Genomic DNA, 20332 nt, shown 5'->3' with positions numbered 1-20332 from the left:
AATTTCAAGGGGAAAGCAGAGCTGAAATGTAACAGGAAAAACAAATAGTCTGTAAGCACCTAAAGACTGAATAGTCTAAAGAGGCAGATAAGAACTATTAGTAGGCAATAGAGAAGAAGAGTACTAACACCAGATACTATATAGACAAAGAATCATTGGCACCTTCATTGTTTGGTAGGTTGATAATGTCCCAGCCATCCCGTATCTTCATTTAATCCATTAGCATGAGTATCAGACTTGTGAATGAATTGTAGTCCCAGTCCTTCCCTGTGTATTTGGCTTGTGGAATTGGTCTGGAACAAATAAATTAATAAATGTACCAAGATACAATTTGTGTTTGTGTTGTAACCTGTAAACCTATATACTTTCCTAAACCTTATAGTTCAATAATAGTGTAGGGCTGGGCAAAATGCATCCAGGGACACGGACCCGGATCCGGCCTTCCAAGCCACCAGATGGGGCCTACTGACCATCTTGCACACAGCTGCTGTGGTTTAAAGCACAGTCCACGTCACTCTCTGCTCTCTCTCTGTCTTCATGTGATCTCCCCATCCCCAGCCCAATACTCAGCTCATATTGGCTGGTTGCTTCCAGCCTATAGGAATTGACCCCAGCCAAAATCTCAGCTCCTATTGGCTGTAAACAACCAGCCAGTAGGATCTGAGAGATTGGCCTGGGGGATGGGGGCAACACAATCCTCTTCTCCCTCCAGAGCTGAGAGCCATGTAGAGGGAGTAGCCTGCAGTTTAAAGAGATCTGGGGCTGCAGCAGGCAGGGATCCTAGCCTGCCTTGGGGGTGCTGTAGGGATGCTGGCCTGGAAACACTTAGGTAAGTGCCTCCCAGCTTGCATCTGGCATCTCAGCCCCTCCTGCATCCCAACTCCCTTCCCCAGGTTACCCTCCCAAACCTCTGCACTCCCCTGCCCCAGGTCACAAGTCCCTCTCAGACCCTGTACCTTTTCCTACATCCCTCCCCCAGGCCAGAATCCATTCCTGCACCCTACACCCCAATCTCCCCCACCCAGGTCACAACCCGCTCCTTTCCCCAAACTCCCTCTCAGACCTCACACCATCTTTTGCACCCCAGTCTCTTACCCCATGCCCCTTCTGCACCCAACCTCTGTCTCCGACCCCATACCTCCTCCACAGGAAAGCGCAGCCCTTGATCACTTTCCAAAATCTTGTAGTGGCCCCCCACCAAAAATTATTGCCCATTTCTATAATAGTGTATGGAAATTTCCAGCCAGAGGTCAAAACACAAAAGACCAGTATGTTGACATAGAATGAGTGTGACAGACCGGGCCGTGTCTGGGCACAGCTGAGTGCGTCCGCTCAGGGCGAATTGCTCAAATCCGGGGCTCCTTACAGCCCCCGACTGGCGACCTCTCCACACAGGCCAAAAACCAGTCTCACAGAGCGCTTCAGCAACCTGCCTGAAGCCTCCCGAGCAAAACCCCTCCGACACCCCAGCAATATCCGTGCCCCAGATGGCTCTGGGCCTCATACACAGGTGGGGGGTCCTAGCACCCAATCCCACCTACCCCGAACAAGTTCTGTCCGGTTCCAAGAAACCAGCCACAGATCCCTGGTCAATTTACCCTCTGGACCTTACCCACAAATCACGCTGGGCCAATCCTTTAGAATCTATATCTAAAGGTTTATTATTACAAGAAAGAAAAGCATGAGAGTAAGGTTATTAAAGTACAGTACGTTACATGCACCGAATCTCCCAGTTCTCGATGCAGGCTCTAGCAGAGGTGTTACAGCTGCTGGTTTAAAAGTTCTTATTGCACATCCTACGATCAGGATGGGCTCACAGGTCTTCCAGGCTCTTCAATCCCTGCAATGCTGCCTCTGGGATGAAGTGCTGAGCTGAGAACCAAATGGCATCGACCACATGGCCTCTTTATACTCCTTCCTGGCCTCTTCTTGTATGCAGCAAGTCACCTGGTCAGAGGCCAATCTCTATGTTTCCTGCTGGCTGCCCTCAGGTGACAAATCCCATTCTTCGGGTGTGTCCATAGCCTATTGAGAGTCATTGTTCCACAGGGCTTTGCTACTCAGCCTGTCCATAGCAATGCTTAACCACATTCACAGAAATATTCAGCTTCCACACAGATTACAGATTCCTACCTACACACATAGACATTATACACTCACATAAATAGCGTACATAAGATCAACAAACAACAATCTCCCATTCAACACCCCACATGACTCCCCCCACACCAATTTCTGGGGCCAACACCCCCACCTAGGGGTGCAGCAGCGATTTGGCTGCTTCCCTCCAATTCAGCAACGTGACAATGAGTCATTATCTCATGTGGTATCCAAAAGTCCCAAAATACAATGACCTGCCAGTCAGAACATCCTGCTTTACCAAGAAAGCAGGGGTAGTGAGTGACTTGTGGTATTTCTTGGTAATTTGGCCACAAGTTCTTATTTTTCCCACTTTAGGAGTCTATCCACGAGGGCACAGAGTGATATTTCATACATATTCAAAGGATGCCCAATTGGATTATCCAGTTGAGTGTGTGCGCACTCAGAAATCTTAGGGTGCGGGAATCTGTTTTGGCCTTGAGGAGTTCGGCTACAGTTGACGTAAGAAGACCTATAAGACCTCATGGCAGTTGGTGTGCAGCAGGACTTTCTTCCTCAAACTCCCTCCTTTAGTTTTCCTTTACAGTACCAGTACTCTCTTAAGTCTGTTCTTTTACATTTCCTCGGCTATAATATTCTGTTACCTTTCACTGAGACCCTCACTCCACCAGCAGAGTAAGGCTGGTCCTCAGGGTCTTCAGGAGGGCGTGTGACTAGGGGGGTATACTAGGTAATTCCAGTTGTATATTCAGGCTACATTTATGCTACCATCCGAGGTGATTGTCAGCTTATGGAGTCCTCGCCTTGGACAATGTAATGCCTATCATAATGAAACTTGCTTTGATTTGGTACTACCCACAGTGTAAGAATGCATGCAATTTCTGAGACCTGCTTCCAAACATAGAGCTCTTAAGTTCTCAACTTCTGTGGTCAGAGTGGAGGACAAACCTAGAAACTTACTGGTCAGATTATTGGCTAGCCAGGAACCCAAATTATATCTCTAACTCTGGTCTATAGTGTATAATGCATTTCATCCAACTTTACAATAGCCACCATTATAAGGCAAAACTATTCTTGTTTTGGGTTGAGCTTTTTCTTTAGTTAAGTAAAGAATCTATTTCTTGCGATGGTGATTTAGTCCTTGGGTAGGCATGATTTACTTTGTAGTTTGGTAGGAGAAAAGTGACCAATGTAATTTGTTCAGAAAAGCAACTTCTGTGAATGCATGTGGATTTTGATAAGGCTTTCTGTTCTCTGTTCAGTAAACAGTGCAATAATATGCAGTGTGTGCTGCTTCTATACATTACAAGGCTGTGACTAATGCACAGAGAAGCTGAATCTTAGCAAACCCATGTTGCAATATATGTTCGAAAGGATCCTCAAATGCCATAGTAAGGAATTGGAGTTGGGGTGTTAAATTTTGATGAATTAACAAATCGAATAGTTGGGACTTCCATCAGCTATTCAGTTAGTCGATAAGGGCTAGCACGATGTTCTGCCTTTGAAATGTACAAGAGCCCCAGCAGGAACTCTTGTGCATTTCAAAGATTGAAATGTTGCATGGAACCTGGGGTTAGCGGGGGGGGGGGGGGCTCCCCATTGGCCCAGGGCTCCACGTGGAGTTCCCACCTTGAAATGTACAAGAGTCCCTGCTGGCCCCAGGCTTCTTGTGGTGCTTTCGCTTTGAAATATACAAGAGCCCCAGCCAGGATTCTTGTATGTTTCAAAGTTGGAACACCACCGCTGAGCCCCTCCCCCCCTCACACGGAGCTGCTGGAGGGGACCGGCTTTTAACCCAGCTCCACACCCAGAACCCTCACCTCTCTCCCCCGTCTTGCTGCCCCTTTGTGATAGAGGCAGCAAAGTGGGGGGAATGAGTAATTAGCTAGTGTCGACTAGTCGTTTACACCCCTAAATTGGAGTCCTGCTTCTCCTACTCTTCCTCCTTATAATTCTTAGTTCTAAGAATTCCAGTTGTAATCATATCCTTTATAGAAGAAAATATGCGCTGCAGGGAAATGGCTGTTCAGGTACCAGCTCTATCTCTGCTAGAAGATTGGAGGCTTCAGAGTTGAAAAATGGAGTTGGATGAGATTACATGAGTGACTCATTTTCCTGGGAAAGATATTTTAGTAGATCAGGTAAATAAATATGTAATAGTATTCCTAACCCACTAACCTATATAACCTGCAGAAGTGGGCTGTGCCCATGAAAGGTCACGATCCCATCTACATGTTTTGTTAGTCTTTAAGGTGCTACTAGACTATTTGTTTTTTAAGTTTAATCTATGTATGTTGGTGACACGGTGGAGCTCAAACATGAATTGTTACATAAATGTAATGTAGCTTGTTCAGCCATTCCTCAGCTTTTGATTTCATTGTCCACAGCACCTGAGAATGAAATGGTCAAATTGTTAACTCGTTTTTCCATAAGGTCTGCCCCGGATAGACTTCAGCAGCATTACAGTGCCTGGGACGTCAGCGCAGCAGCAGCAGCAGCAGCAGCAGCAGCAGCAACCAGCACAAGGTCCTCACCCATCACCTCCGGATACATCCTCAGCCCCTCAGGGCTTGGACAATCCAGCACTGTTACGGGACATGTTGCTTGCCAATCCCCATGAGCTGTCCCTGCTGAAAGAGCGTAATCCCCCCCTGGCTGAGGCATTGCTCAGTGGAGACCTTGGTAAATTGGGATTTGGAGGCGATTGGTTCTTGCTTTGTGTGAGGCTGTTACATGTAACTTCTAACTGTGCTGAATTTTAGTAAAAAATACTCATGGGTGTTTTAGTTAGTAGTATCAGAGGAGTAGGGTAGCCGTGTTAGTCTGGATCTGCAAAAGTGACAAGGAGTCCTGTGGCACCTTATAGACTAATAGATGTATTGGAGCATAAGCTTTCATGGGCAAAGACCAACTTTCAGATGCATGTAGTGGAAATTTCCAGAGGCAGTTATAAATGGCTAGCCAAGTACAAAAGCAGTTTCTCCTCTCTTGGCGTTCATACCTCCACATCAGCTGCTAGAAGTGGGCCTCACCCTCCCTGACTGAATTAACCTCGTTATCTCTAGCCTGCATATTTATACCTGCCTCTAGAAATTTCCACTAAAGGCATCTGATGAAATGGGTCTTTGCCCACGAAAGCTTATGCTCCAATACATCAGTTAGTCTATAAGGTGCCACAGGACTCCTTGTCGCTTTAGTCAGTAGTGTTGTTCACAATGAGTTTTGTGCTGTCAGCATTGGAGATAAATTCCCTGTTCATGAAACCAGTACAGCACTAGTTAACAACATTACATGCTGCCTTCATGGGACTCTGCTGATGTGCCTTGTCCTCTTTCTTGGAGGGAACACATCAGTGAATTCAGTTTTTAGGACCAGTTCTGTATCTGGCCTCTGTAATAAGATTCCTCCCAACTGCAACTCTTAGCTTTCTATGATAGCTCGTTTTAAATCCCATCCTACCTCATTTGCAAAAGCCTGAAAGATACTCCTATTTGGTCACTACAGATATGGACCTAAAAAAACCTAAATGACAGTTTTTGTATCTCACTGGAAGGCGTCTAATCTGCCTTGCGGACCATTAAAAAGTGTTTTTTGCAATTCGTTTTGAAGGGTTTCTTAAACTTCTTTAAAATATTTTTGGCTTTTTTTAGAAACAAATTGTTAAAATCTTTCTGGATGCTGTCTAAGGTAATGGTGCTCTTGGCAGACTCAATGGTGCTCTGCTCAGTTCTTTGCTACCCATGCCTTGTCTTAGTAGAGCTTTATTTTGTTAGTTTTTGGAATAGTATCAAGCTCATTTAGTATGAAAACAGAGCATGTGGAAGCATTAAAATGCATGGTTATAAACACTTACTAGAGAGATCCATTTGCGGGAAACTGCTTATCAGGATCTTGTTTACTAGTGTGGAAGTTTGGGAAAGATGATGGAGGGAAATGGCATTCTAGAGAATAGCCTCCCCCAATTTTTCTCCTCATCAAAGACTGCAAGCTGGTGATTTCTTCCAGTACAAAAAGGCTAGAGGAGAGAGCTGTTTTGTTTGTTTGTTTGTTTTTTAATTCTCTGTATTGGTTTCATCAATATTGACAGTTACAAAGAGGGGGAGCGCAGTAATATACAATGCTTTTTGCCATATTACAGAAACGCACAGTCCTTATCTTTTCTTAAAGTGTCTGTCTTTGGGCCACTCTTGAGTCTAGCAGTGTGTGTCCTGTATCAGAAAGCTTCTTGTGGAGCCATATGTAGCGTTCTTCCTCCCCATCCTACGACAAGAGCGCTGCTTCTAGATATTACTGCCCTTGATGGAACAAAGACCCTCTGTGTGTTGGGTGCAGAGCACCAACTACAGAGTCCAGGAAATAAGTTTTCAAGGTGTATTTGGAACAGCTGCATTTCCTAAAGTGAAAGCAGTAGCCACAGGGGACATAGAACTGTTTTGATTCCTGACTCCAAATGGTGATAGGAATGTATTTTATTTTGTGTAACCATTAAAACCATGGCTGAAATGTTTGATCCTTAGTATCTAAAAGTTGTGCGCCTAAATATGTGGTCTAATTTTTTTTCAAAAGTGACTACTTCTTCGCTCCCATTGAGTGTAGACTTAGACATCTTTAACTGTAAGAATTCAGATTTGTGAATCTTGGCCTATGTTAACTGGTTTTAAAATAAAACTTGGTTAGTGCCTGCAGTGTCATAGAATTTTGACTTTATTCAGATGCAAAATGAATCTATACCCAGTGAGTTCTGCTGCTGTCTTTTTGGTGGAAGGTCTGGTTTTGTTGGCAACATGGTTAATGGACAGAGTACCACACCAGAACTTTAGGAAAACTATATTACATTCCTGGCTGTGCCACTGACTTACTGTGACATTGAGTAAACTGACTGGCCTTTTCCTCTGTTTCCTCTTGTTAAAATGAGAAGGGGTAGTGACATCCTTTTTTGTACAGCACTTTGAGATTTGTGGGTGATAAATGTATTCTGGTTATTGTGATGTCAGTCTCATCTAACTGGAAAAAAAAGTTTGGCTAAAGGTTGTTCTATGTATGAATGAATAATTTAGACTACAAGCTTGAACATAATTTCTGAATTTCTAACTCTTGTTCTGTGTATAGCTTGCTGGTTTTTGAGATGTTCTTGCATGGTATCATTGGGTAAGACCTTGCTGCAATAAAGCAATGAAAATATTCTTTAACAGTAACTCTTAGTTTTAAATGTCATGGTGTCTCTGCACATTAAACTTATGTGCAGACAATGGAAAAATAAATGTAGAGAAACAGAACCTGAGACAACTCAGTTGTCTACATAGGCTGTTGGGCATGAGTTCAGCCCACTGAGATAGTAGGCAGGAGGGGAATCTTGAGGGAGTGTGTGTCCAAGCCAATGAATTCTGTGTTGACTGACCTTTTGGGCAGCCCTGAGATAGACCCTACCGCTGATTGCACTGATCACTTTACCTTTGAATGGGAGCCAACATCTTTAAATACACTGTTTTGCTATACGTTCAATGGCATTTAATTTGTAAGGGTAATTTCCAGCAAAGGGTGTTTGTGTATCTAACTATAGCATTTGTTTTCCTTACTGCAGAGAAATTTACCACGGTGCTGGTGGAACAGCAGCAGGATCGAGCCCGGCGGGAGCAGGAGAGAATACGTCTGTTTTCAGCTGACCCTTTTGATCTTGAAGCTCAGGCAAAGATAGAGGAGGACATAAGGTAGCCAAGGTTCCAGGGAGAACTCTGGACCCCTGTGTGGCACTCTGTTTGAGTTCAGAATGCATTTTTGGGTGTAGTTGGAATCGAGAGCAAGTAGATGCAGGTCTGTCTCCTACTTGTTGACACTGTCACTTCTTTTGGTGGTGTGGTCTCACCCCCAGCCATTTGATTAGAGGCATCCTTGGCTATCTTTCTCCATATGGCGCTGCAATTTCCCAAAATCCAGTCGTTGTCTTCTTCAGGGACCTTTCCCAGTCCTGAGGTGCAGTAGAGAGCACTGCATCAAAAGTGCTTAACCAGAGTTCCATGGAGACCCTGCAGATGGCAGTCTAGAATTTATTGGAAGCTTGAGCCCCAGGACTTGCCAACTTAACCTCTAACCCGTGTCTCCTGCAGGGCAACATCACATGTTTTTGCTAAGTGAGCTGCATCTTTTTGTGGCAATCCATCTCTTTTTATATTTTGGGTATGTCTGTTAAGCAAAGAAAAACCCGCCGCTTGCCTAGGCTAGCTGGCTCAGGTTAGGGGCTAGCTGGCTCAGGTTAGGGGCTAGCTGGCTCAGTGGGGCTGTTTCACTACTTGTAGACTTCTGGGCTCACTTCACAGACTCTTAGAACTTGAGTAAAACAGCACTGTAACCTGGGCCCCATGAGCCAGCAGGCACAGACTAGCCACAGGTGTCTAATTGCTGGGTAGATGTATCCATTGAGGCTCAAAATGTATGCTGGTATTGCTCCTGCCATAGATGCTTCTGTCAGCATAGCTAATATTACTTGGGGAGGTGGTATTCCTACACCAGCAAAAACGCCTCTTGTCGATATAAGCTGCCTTTTCACTACAGTCTATAAGTTCTGTAATGTAGACATAGCCTGAGTCTCTGGCCATGTCTGTGTTGGCAGATAAAGTGCTGACAGTTACGGCGCTGTTCCCCGGACATAGCAGTGAAAATGCTATTGGGTGTCCATGTTGTCAGCTGCCTGTGCACTAGTGTGACCACACTTGCAGAGCCTTTCAGAGCCATGCATTCTAGGCACTATTCCACAGAGCACCCCTTCTGATGCTGAGGTGTGTGGGAAATGCAGGGCATCCTGGGCCCTGTGTCAATGCTACATAGAGCATCACTTTGCATCCTGGTGACCCCTGCCCTTCAATCTGCATTTGGTGCTGTCTGTCAGTGACTTCGGCGCTATGTGCTCTGCCTCCTCGGTCTGTGGGAGTGGATGAAAATGCCGAGAGGTCTCACTACTGCGTCACACGTGGCAGTCGAGTTGTTCCTGTAGCTGCAAAGTCATAATGGGCCCATGAAGCATTCGTATGATGCTAGACTTTGTGTCATTCATGGAGGTGCTGACTGCAGGAGAATGCTCCTTTTGGGCTTGGGAAACGAACACTCTGTGTTGGGATCATATCATGCGGGTCTGGGTTGATGAGCAGGGACTTCAGAACTTTGGAATGAGGAAAGCCACTTTCATGAGACACTGCGATGCAAGGACACATGCCTAAGAGAAGCCCTTGGCGACCCCACTGTGGAAGCTGGCTACTCCAGATAGCCCTGCACATGTCCATCAACACAAGTCCAACAGTCCACTTTCCCGCTCCAAACTGATTGTGACCAAGTGAAAGCTATCGATCACATCCTGCTTTGAAAGATCATGACTCTGGGCAACGTGCATGAAATTGTGGATGGCTTTGCACGGATGAGCTTCCCAAACTGTGTTGGTGAGATAGATAGCACGTACATTCCAATTCTGGCAACAGACCACCTAGCTTCCAAGTACATTAACTGCAAAGGGTATTTCTCCATGGTTCTGCAGGAGCTTGTGGATTACCAGGGGCGTTTTGCAGACAGTAACACAGGCTGGTCCAGAAAGGTGCATGATGCACACATCTTTTGGAACACTGGCTTGTTTAGGAAGCTGCAAGTTGGACTTTCTTCCCAGATCAGAAGATCACTGTGGGGAAAGTGGAAATGCACACTGTGATCCTTGGAGACCTGGGCTGCCACTTAGAGCAGTGGCTTATGAAGCCAGACAAAGGGAGCAAAGCTGTTAAATACCAAGCTGAGCAAGTGCCAAATGACAGTGGAGCGTGTTTTTGGCCTTTTGAAGATCTGCTGGTGGTATTTGTACAGGAAGCTGAACATGGCCAATGATAACATCCTTGTGGTTTTCGCGATGTGCTGGATCCTCTATAATATTTGCGACGGGAAGGGTGAATGCTTCATTCAGGCCTGGACCGCTGAGGCACAGTGCCTGGAGGCCGAGTTTGAACAGCGTGAGATCAGGGCTATTGGGAGCATGGTGCGGGGCCTTAAGAATCAGGGATGCCTTGAGGCAGCAATTTGATGCTGAAAGTCAGTAGAACTTGTTGCTGTGCATGGGAGTGCACTGTCTGTGTTTGCTAGGGGGTTACTGAGTGCTCTGTGTGCTGCACTTAGTGCTATGGTAATTGTAGCTTTGCTGGGGTATGCTTGCTTGCTTGCATATAATGGAATAAAAATTGCTTTGAAATACATGAATTACATTTCTTAAACACCGTAAACATAGGACACGTGAAGAATGAAACATCTGCAATGTGTGGGAGATGGGTACAGTGGTGAGGTGAGGAGGGAGATGGGTACAGGAGGTGAGGCATGTCCAGAGAATTTCACAGGTTTGTTTATGGCCACAGTTTATATGCAGCCCCACCATCTGATGTGCTGTGCAAGAGAGGCTGCAGTTCAGAGCTAAGCTGAATGTGGATGGGCAGTGAGTGCATTAGGGTGGAGATCTGGTGGGCAGGTGTGGAGTGTGCCCGGGGACAAGGTAGTGCCCAAATAGCATTGGGAGTGATGGGAGGGGGTGTATGGAAAGCAGTTTTGGGGTATTGGCTGTGGGGGGGGGGGGGGGGGCAGTCATGCACTGTCCATGTGCAGTGCTAGTAGTGCCTCCAGAGTGTCCACTTGCCACTCCATGATGTTTAGAGCTGCTCCATGCTCTCCTTACACTCCCTCTTATGGCTGGCCCTCCACTCCTTCAATTCTTTCTAATCAGTAGCAGGGTGATCAGGACCTCATGCAAAAACTCCTCTCTAGTCTTTCTTGGGCACATCTGGGCCCTTCTCAGCGCCCAGCCTGTGTCAGGACCTGAGACCGGCACTCCGAAGATAGCTCTATCAAGCCAAAATTGCAATGTTACAGAGGTCCCATTGTTCACACTAGACAGAGCACTGCCCTGACCCCTTTGAAATGCTCACACCGTTCACATACCTAGTTACAGGAACCCCACAATGGTGAGTTCACCAGTAGGGGGGGTGCAGCTGGGCAGGGGAAAGGACTCTTGCTGCGGCGTCACAGGGAAATCACTTGGTGCAGCCGGGCAGGGATTCCCATTCGCGCCAGGGAGCAGGATTTTCATTTGTGCGTGAACTTTAGGCAGATATGACTTGGAAAGAGTGCTGCAGGGGGAGGCAGTAATGGCCACTCTTCCACAGGCTACGCTCATCCTGGAAGACACTTCACTGCTTACGGTGAGCTAGGAAGCAGAGGCTCTTTTGCTTGACGGCAGGTTCTGTCTGGACCATGTGCAGCTTGTCTTTGGTTCCTTGCGCTCTCTCTCCTTGGTGACAGCACAGTGGCAAGGGAATGTCAGCCACCAGGGGCCAAACCCCTCGTTTGCTTTACCAGCACACAGCTTCACGACCCGTTCAGTGAGCTCTGTGAGGCTGATTACCGAGACGTGAGAGATTGCATTAGCGGCCCCTGTGCAGGCAGCAGCATCACACAACTGAAAAGGCTCCTTTCTGTAACCCTCCTGCTCCTGCCAAGTTGCTGGAGTGCTTCCTGAGTCCCAACCCATTTATCAAGCGCATCATCCAAAGGCTGCAAGTGGATCACCTCTTCAAGGGTACAAAGCAGCTTCCGGTTTCAAGCTCTGGAGATGCCAGTTCCTCCTCTGGCTCTAGGTCTTTCACCCCGGCACCTTCAGTCACAACTGCTACTTCGAGAGGTGTCCCTGTGGTGCTTCGCTCTTGGTCTTGGTGCCATCCCAGCACCTTGACTGGAGAGTTGCTGGCAGTGTATGCACGCCGCCTGGCTTGTGCTGTTGTTAGTTGAATTAGCATGTGCACAGCCGGTGTCCCTCAGTTCCTTCTCAGCTGTCCCTGGCCTGAGATGGAGTTCCACAGCCTCTGCAAAAGGCCAAAAAAAGTTTTAGCTACTTACAGTGGTTTGGGTTTTTAAGCCATAGTTCCAGTTAGTTTTTTCTGATGGACATTCCCAGTCCGTCGTCTGCCTTGGGGAATTGCATGTTCCCCCAAAATGCCCTCATTGCACCAAACTAAAAGCAAGTGCTTGCCAGGACAGGGACCTGAGGCTTAAGCTCATATCCTTGGAGAAGTCCCTTAGACCAGTGTCAGACCCAGGAGATCAAATGGCTTTGGTGCCTTCATCTCCACAAGTCAAGACATCATCAAAATATTCTTTGGTGCCTCATGGCGATCACACAGCAAAAAAACTATCCGAACCAATCCTCAATGGTGCTGCAGACACTGCAGGTCAGCATCTATGATGCTCTTGGCACCTCTCAGAAATCCTCTGTGCCTGGCAGTCATTGCCCTGGCGCCAAGGCTACAGGTTCCAAGCTGCCTGCCTTGGCTTTGGCATTGACCAAGAAAACGGCGACTGGGCTCAACCTCGGCACCGACCACCCAGAGGGGGGGCATTGGCACTAAACTCATCCACGCCAGACTTGACCACCTCAATTGAAGATGGCTACCACACCTGCACCGATACCATTAGCACTGTGAGCGTTTCTGTGGTACAGTAATCCAGCAGTATCTTCCATACCCTAGTCCCCCTTGTTCAGCACCAATGTCTCAAAGACTCTTGGCACTGCACCTCTCTTCTGGCACCATCACAGCTCTCCAGTGATGATGACAAAGGGATTCAAGCCACCTTTTCTCCTCAGTACCCCCTATCCCTGTAGACATTGCTCGCCACCTCCAAGACCAACTCCTTACCATCATATAATTGACAAACCTCTGGAGTATCAACATCCTTGGATGCCAACACTCAAAACCACGGAGGGAATCCTCAAAGAATCCATTTTGAAGCACTTGGAAGAGGGGAAAGTGATCAGGAATAGTCAGCATGGATTCACGAAGGGCAAGTCGTGCTTGACCAATCTGATTAGCTTCTGTGAGGAGGTAACTGGCTCTGTGGATATGGGGAAGTCGGATGATGTGATATACCTTAACTTTAACAAGGCTTTTGATAGTCTCCCACAATATTCTTGCCAGCAAGTTAAGGAAGCATGAATTCATATAATCATTGAGCTGGAAGAGACCTCAGAAGGTCATCAATCCAGCCCCCTGCCCAAGGCAGGACCAATCCCATTGGATAAATGGAATGTAGCGTGGATAGAAAGCTGGCTAGATTGTTGGGCCCAGTGGGTAGTGATCAACGGCTCGTTGTCTGGTTGGCAGTTGGTTTCAAGTGGAGTGTGCCCCAAGGATCAGTTTTAGGGTTGATTTTGTTCAACATCTTTCTTAATGACGTGGATGAAGGGATGGATTGCACCCTCAGCAAGTTCGATTACATTAGCTAGAGGAGAGGTAGATACATTGTAGGGTAAGGATAGCGTCCAGAGTGACCTAAAAGGCTAATGGCATATTAGGGTGCATTAGGAGGAGCATTTCCAGCAGATCTAGAGAAGTTATTTTTTATTCAGCTCTGGTGAGGCCACACCTGGAGTATTGCATTCAGTACTAGGACCCCTACTATAGAAAGGATGTGGACACATTGGAGAGGGTCCAGCGGGGGGGCAACCAACATGATTGGGGGCTGAAGCACATGACCTACGAGGAGAGGTGGAGGGATTTTGGCTTATTTAGTCTGCAGAAGAGAAGAATGAGGGGGGATTTGATAGCCTTCAGCTTCCTGAAGGGGGAGGTTCCAGAGAGTATGGAGAGAGACTGTTCTCTGTAGCGATGGATGGCAGAACAAGGAGCAATGGTCTCAAGTTAGTGGGGGAGGTGTAAGTTGGATATTAAGAAAAACGATTTCCCTAGGAGGGTGGTAAAGTACTGGGCTGGGTTCCCTAGGAAGGTGGTGGAATCTCCATCCTTACAGGTTTTTATGTCCTGGCTTGACACAGTCCTGTCTGGGATGGTGTAGTTGGGTTTGATCCTGATTTGGGCAGGGGGCTGGACTTGATGACTCCTGAGATCTCTTCCAGTCCTGGGAGTCTGCAATTCTATGCCTTACTGGGGTCCCTGAGGCTCATTACAGATTCTACCAGGCAGCCTAGCCCTACAGCACACCATCCTACACCTTCGCCACAGGTGTCTGTACACCAAAGTGTATTTTCACTTGCACACCAGGAAGAGAACACTCAAGGACTGGCTAACAGAGGAATCTGCCCCTCCCCCACCCTCCACGTATATCCTCCTACCAACTCCTCTTTTTCTCTGGACAGAGCAATTATGCCTCTGACATCCACACGTTACTTTTTGCACTTTTAAGATCTTTTTCAGAGAGTCGCTGCAGAGCTTAAAATAGCTTTAGAGAAAGTATCGGAATCCCAACGTGAGCTTCCTGACATCTTGCAGGCATCATCATCCCTATCTCCCCCATCAACCCAGCCACTAAGGAGCTGGCCAAAATGGTGTGGCAAACTATTTCTTCATAACACCTACCTGTATATGTGTGGAGCAAAAGTATTAAGTCTCACCCAAAGAATCTGAATTCCTCTTCATGCACCCAGCTCCTAACTCGTTGGTAGTGGAAACTACACACCAATGTGGTAGACAGCAGCACTTCAGACAGCGAAGGTTAACACTTCAGTTCTGTGTCTCCAGCAGCTCAGCATTACTGGCCAAGTATAGCCATAGGAATTATGCTAAAATTCTCGACTTTGTCAAGGTTATCCCTGAGGCTAAAGACTTCAGTTTTGGGCCAATTGGGCCACTGCACTCCAAGTAGCATTGGACATAGCCAACACCATGGCACATTCAACTGCTGCAGCAGTTGTAATGCTCAGGGCCTTGTGGTTTTCTTCGACCACATTCTCCTGTGAGATCCACGGTTGAAGATCTCCCTTTCGATGGGAAAAACTACTTTCAGCAAGAGGAGTCAGGCCCTTTATACCATGAAGGATTTTCGAGCTACCCTCTGCTCCCTGGGTATCCAGACTCCTGCTACCAGAAGGAGACAGCACTGGTACCAACCTTATCAGTGACCCCAGTACCCTGTATACATGCAACAGTTGTACAACATAAGCCAACAGTAAAAGCAGAGAGAGAGATCCCAACATCACTGGCAACCCTCCAGACCAATGATCCAGCCACCAGCCCCAAATAAGCAAATTTGAGATGAGCGAGGGTTTTGAAAATCTTCTCCCTGCTACAGTAATGGATACTATAACACCTTCTCTGGTTCCATTATGCTCCTGTAACACTTGGGCATCCATAACCTATCCTGTAGTTGGGTTCTAGAAATTATCCACTCAGGCTATACTATCTCCTTCCTTTCCAAGCCCCCTTCCCACCCTCCTATCCTGCCCCTTTTCTGGGTCCCCTCTCATGAATATCTTCTTTGTCAAGAAGTGCAACATCTCCTCCAGTTGAGCAGTGGGACCCTTCCCCCCTCAACACTGGGGGAAAAGGGCAAACCTATACTAAATAAATACTTTCTGACCCAGAACAAGAGTGGCAGAGGACACCCCCTACTAGATCTCTGCAACTTACACAAGTTTGTGAAGTCACAGCATTTTCACATAGCAACTGTGACTACAGTTATCCCTTCCCTGCAATAGGAGGGCTGGTTCCAGCCCTTGACCTCAAGGATGCATGTTTTCATGTAGTCAGTTCATTGGGGCCTGTCTCGATTCCACAGTGGCCAAAGCAACACTTTCAGCAGACAGGTTCGATGCCATTCAGGCACTCGTATGCACTCTGTACGCCAGCCCTCAGATGACACCATCACTGTCTACAACTACTAGGACCTATGGCAGCATGCACGTTTGTCACGCAACACACACCCTGCCTCCAAGCATGGCCTTCTGCTGTCTGCAAGCTGGACAGACAACTCACCCAGCCCACCACTGTAAGGCAACTGCCAACCTCCTCTGGAGTGGCTCCTTCACACCTGTCAGTCCATCAGTGATTGTAACAACCAATGCCTCTTAAGTGGGTTGGAGACCCCGCATTCAGAATCTCATGACACAAGGCATTTGGATGACAAATTAGTCCCACCTACACATCAGTCTCATAGAGTTGCAGGTTGTGCACAACACCTGCCACCATTTTTCTCTTGCTCCTCCAGAATCAACATGTGCGCTTGAGGATGGACAACATCGACTGTACGTTTTGTGTAAACAGGCAAGGGGGAGCCAGATTCCATTCATTATGCATAGAGGCTATAAGACTATGCAATTTTTGCATTCAGCACAACATGCCAGGCTCTTACAACCACAGACTAGCTGAGCAAATGCTTCCCTCGGCACCACGAAGGGGAACTAAACACCACTGTTCTTCTTTGAGGCTGTCCTTGTGGATTTAGTGTCCCAGCATGCCTGGCCAGAAGATTTGTATAGCAGTGCTTTAGCTAGGCTGTTTGTGCATGCACAGCAATCCTGACATGCCAGCAGCTAATGCGCATGCGCAAACCCCGATCCCCTCGGTTTCTTCTCTGCCACCTCCGGCACCGGTCAGAACCCGCAGTGCGCTCTGCATTGAGCTCCTCAATTAGCTTATGAGCCTTTGTTTCTTGCGTTTTAGTCAGACTTAGTCTTTAAAACCATTATCTTTTACCCTGCAAAAGAGGGGTGGGGGAGATTTTTTTTTTCTTCGCGTCAAATCACGGAACTGCAAATAAGCGGAGGTTTTTTGCCTGCCACTTTCTCCCCTTGCAGGAATTTCCCGTCTGGGCTCGCCCCTCCATCTTTTTAATCTTTTAATGTTTTTACTAGTTTATTCTTTTATTCATCCACCTGATGAGCTCATCCGCCATCCTCGTCAGGCCTTCCCCCACCTCAGGCGTATAAAACAGCAGCTGGTGTGCAGATGCCACCTATACCTACCACTTATATTTTTCCCTCCCAGACAGGCATTTGCTTATCTCCACTGCTTGACAGGGAACATTGGAACCTCAGGGCTTTTTTCACAGTACCCTGGTTGCCAGAGCACGAACAGCGATCTGACCAGACTTAACCTTTGGGTTTTCTGCATCCCTGCTTACTCTCATGGCAGCAATGGCAGATAAGGCAGCAGAAGTTCCCTCAGCTGCAAGCCCTGCAACCTCTAAACAATCCAAGAGGACACATGCAGATGCTAACAGGGAATTCCCTTCACCCAAGAAAGGGCGATCCCACAATTCCAAGCCAGTTCTGCCCCTGTGGGGGCTCCAGACAAGAGCCTGCCAGGGCTGCGATCACCCACTGCTCCCCAAGGGTCTCAAGACCTGGCTTCAATGCTGAAACAGGCTAGCAAGCCTAAGCCCCTGGTGGCACAAAAACTCAAGACTGCTACTGCACCGCCTGTGCAGATCCCATGCTCTGCTTCTGATAAAAATAGCAGGTTGACTAAAGCCCCACACTCGACTCTGCTAGCGTGTGTGCCCTCCCTGCAGCCTGGCAAGGCAACAGGCTCACAGCCGCAGTGCCCTCTGCTACCTATGCCTCACACTTATTCTTTTACATCTATGGACAGACTAAAGGCTACCTCCGTACCCACTACTCCGCTTTTCGGTACTGACACCTCACCAACACTTTCCAGGTTCTCTCCAGCAGATATAATACACCTGCACCTCTGTGTAGTGAGGAGGAAGCTGTATCTTTCAAATGCTCTCTCACCCCAGCATTCCTCCCCCAGAAGGAGGACACCTCTGCCATAACCAATGATGCCTCAGTGGTACCCCGGCCAGTGGCTACCAGGGTGAGAGCCCATGCCTTCTGCTTGGTTATAATGGGATCCGTGGCATATCTCAGAACACACCAGTAGTAGCAACAATACCATCACGCTGATCAAACTCACTCAAGACACACTTCGGTGACCTCCCTCAATGTGTCTGGGAACCAAACGGATACCGATCATCCCTTTGATTCCAATGACTCATCACACCCGCCAACCCCAGCTCTTCTCTGGAGGATGCCCTCATGCCACCGCCTCCCTCAGCGGGCGATGATTCCAGGGCTTTTCAGGACCTTTTTTGGAGGATGGCTGATGCATTAGGTTGTGTCGTTAATGAGATTTGACACCCAACATAAACTCACCAGCATTCTGCATGCTACACCATTAGTAAAATTAGTGCTACCCACGGACCCTGCCCTCATGGATCTTGTTAAACACCTGTGGCAAACACCAGTGGCCATATTGCCAGTGGGTGAAATAGTGGACAGAAAATATTATGTCTCCTCTCAGGATGCAGAGTCTCTTCACACACCCTCCTGCCAACTCCCTTGTAGCTGATGCTGCCAACCAGAAAGCCAAACGTACCTTCCCAAAATCCACTTCCTGACAGAGTGGAAATGGCTTGATCTCATGGGTAGGAAAGCCTACTCGTCTGCTGCACTCCGGCTATGCATTTCCAGTTATACAGCTATGCTGGCAAAATACATCACATTTTCGAACAGATATCCACCTTTATTAAGTATGTGCCAGAATACAAATGGGAGCAGTTTAAAGCTAACGCAAATGAGGGCTTTTAACACAAAGCCAGGACAGCCTTACAGGCCTCCCTTGATTCTGCTGACACTGCCGCTCATTCCCTTGCATCTGTGGTAGTGAAGAGGAGAGCATCCTGGCTCCATAGATCTGGCTTTCCGAAAGAGGTTCAGACAAGGGTTGAGGGCCCAAAGCTTTTCAAGGCGTCCACTAACACTTCGTTGCACTCCCTGAAAGATTCCAGAGCCACTCTTCACACGCTGGGCATCCAGGTTCTTGTGCAGAAATGTGAACAAAATAAGGGCTATACTCAGAGGTACAGACCTGCCTTCTTTACTCAGCCACAAAGGCAGTATGCTTTCTCCACTAGAGAAAGCAACAATGCCAGAACAGGAGGCGACAATCCACTGAACAGCCCACGATGTCCCAGCCTCTAATGCTAGACAAATGTTTTGAAGTTTAGGTCTGGAGTCGTCAAACTCGTTCCTCCCCTCCCGTCCTTCATGGCACTCCAATATCCACACCTTTCTATCACCATTGGTGCCTCAAAACATCCAACAAGTGGATGTTGGACATCATAAATAATGGGTACTACATACCTCCCAAAACCCCATCCCCCCCACCCAGTCCCTCTCTCAGCAGCATTCTGTGCCAAGAGATTGACCACCTGCTCTCCTTCAAAGCAGTGGAACATGTCCCCCACTAGTACCGCAACACTGGCTTTTATTCCTGCTATTTCTTCACGGAAAAGAAGTCAGGGAGATGGAGGTCAATTTTAGACCTCAGAGGCCTCAGGCATTTCTTTTCCCAACGCTTCTGTATGATTACCCCCTCCACGATAATTCCCTCAACAGAGCAAATTTCGACCTCCAAGGTACATATTTCCATGTGCCTATCCACCCTGCACACAGGAAACACTGCGAGGGGACAACACTTCCAGTACATGGTACTCCCCTTCAGCCTCTCCACTGCACCGAGGGGATTCTCCAAAGTACTGGCAGTAGTCATAGCTCATCTGCGCAGGCAGGGAGTGTCCATCTTCCCTTATCTGGGTGACTGCCTGATAAGAGCCGACTCCTTTCAGGAGACAAGAAGCGGTCCGTGCTGCTATGGATCTTTCGATCCCTAGGTCTCCAAATAAACCTCTCAAAATGCTAACTCCAACCAGTCCAGGTGCTGGAGTTCATAGAGGCTCAATTAGATTGCACCACTGCCACTGCATCTCTGCCCCACCACAGATTCCTAGCCATACAGGAACTTATCCAACTGCACCGCACAGCTCCCCAACTACCTGTCAGAACATGTCTCCAGCTCCTAGGCCACATGGCAGCAGCCACCACCGTGGTGCCTCATGCCAGATTGTACATGAGGCCTCTACAACACTGGCGCAGCACTGTCATAGAATCATAGAACCATAGAGCTGGAAGGGACCTCAGAAGGTCATCAAGACCAGCCCCCTGTATACAGACCAAGGAAACAGCTGCCTCAAGCTGCTCTCGGTGCCACTCACCATCAGGAAGTCGCTCCAATGGTGGTTGGATCCACAAAACGTGCACTGGGGTCCCCTTCCACAAACTAGCCCCCTCCTTCAGGATCACAACAGACCCGTCCCAAATAGGCTGGAGAGCCCACCTTGGCACCTGCACTATACAAGCCCGATGGTCACCCACAGAGACCACTCTGCACATCAATATCCTCAAGCTCCGTGTGGTATTCTGTACTTGCCAGCATTTCTGAGACAACATCTCCAATTCTACTGTGCAGCTTGGTTGTCTGTAAAGACCTGCAATGTTTTACATCAACAGGCAGGGATGAGCCAGATCATATCCCCTCTGCAAGGAAGCAGTCCATCGCTGGTCTTGGTGCATATCACACAATATCAC

At 47.7% G+C, this 20332-nt stretch overlaps 1 protein-coding gene across 2 annotated transcripts in view; it reads left to right on the top strand.

Moving 5' to 3' along the window:
• DDI2 (DDI proteasomal shuttling factor 2) overlaps positions 1-20332 on the top strand; it is a 57942-nt gene that overhangs the window by 15049 nt on the left and 22561 nt on the right. For both annotated transcript variants that reach the window (XM_075906336.2, XM_006129786.3), the window contains 2 exons: positions 4534-4782; positions 7682-7808. In XM_075906336.2, the coding sequence (XP_075762451.2) occupies positions 4534-4782; positions 7682-7808 (376 nt within the window). The remainder of the gene's footprint in view (positions 1-4533; positions 4783-7681; positions 7809-20332) is intronic.

The sequence above is a fragment of the Pelodiscus sinensis genome, chromosome 24 (genome assembly GCF_052426305.1).
Source record: "Pelodiscus sinensis isolate ZL-2025 chromosome 24, ASM5242630v1, whole genome shotgun sequence".
Taxonomy (NCBI): domain Eukaryota; kingdom Metazoa; phylum Chordata; order Testudines; family Trionychidae; genus Pelodiscus; species Pelodiscus sinensis.
This window is presented reverse-complemented; position numbering and strand designations above follow the sequence as displayed.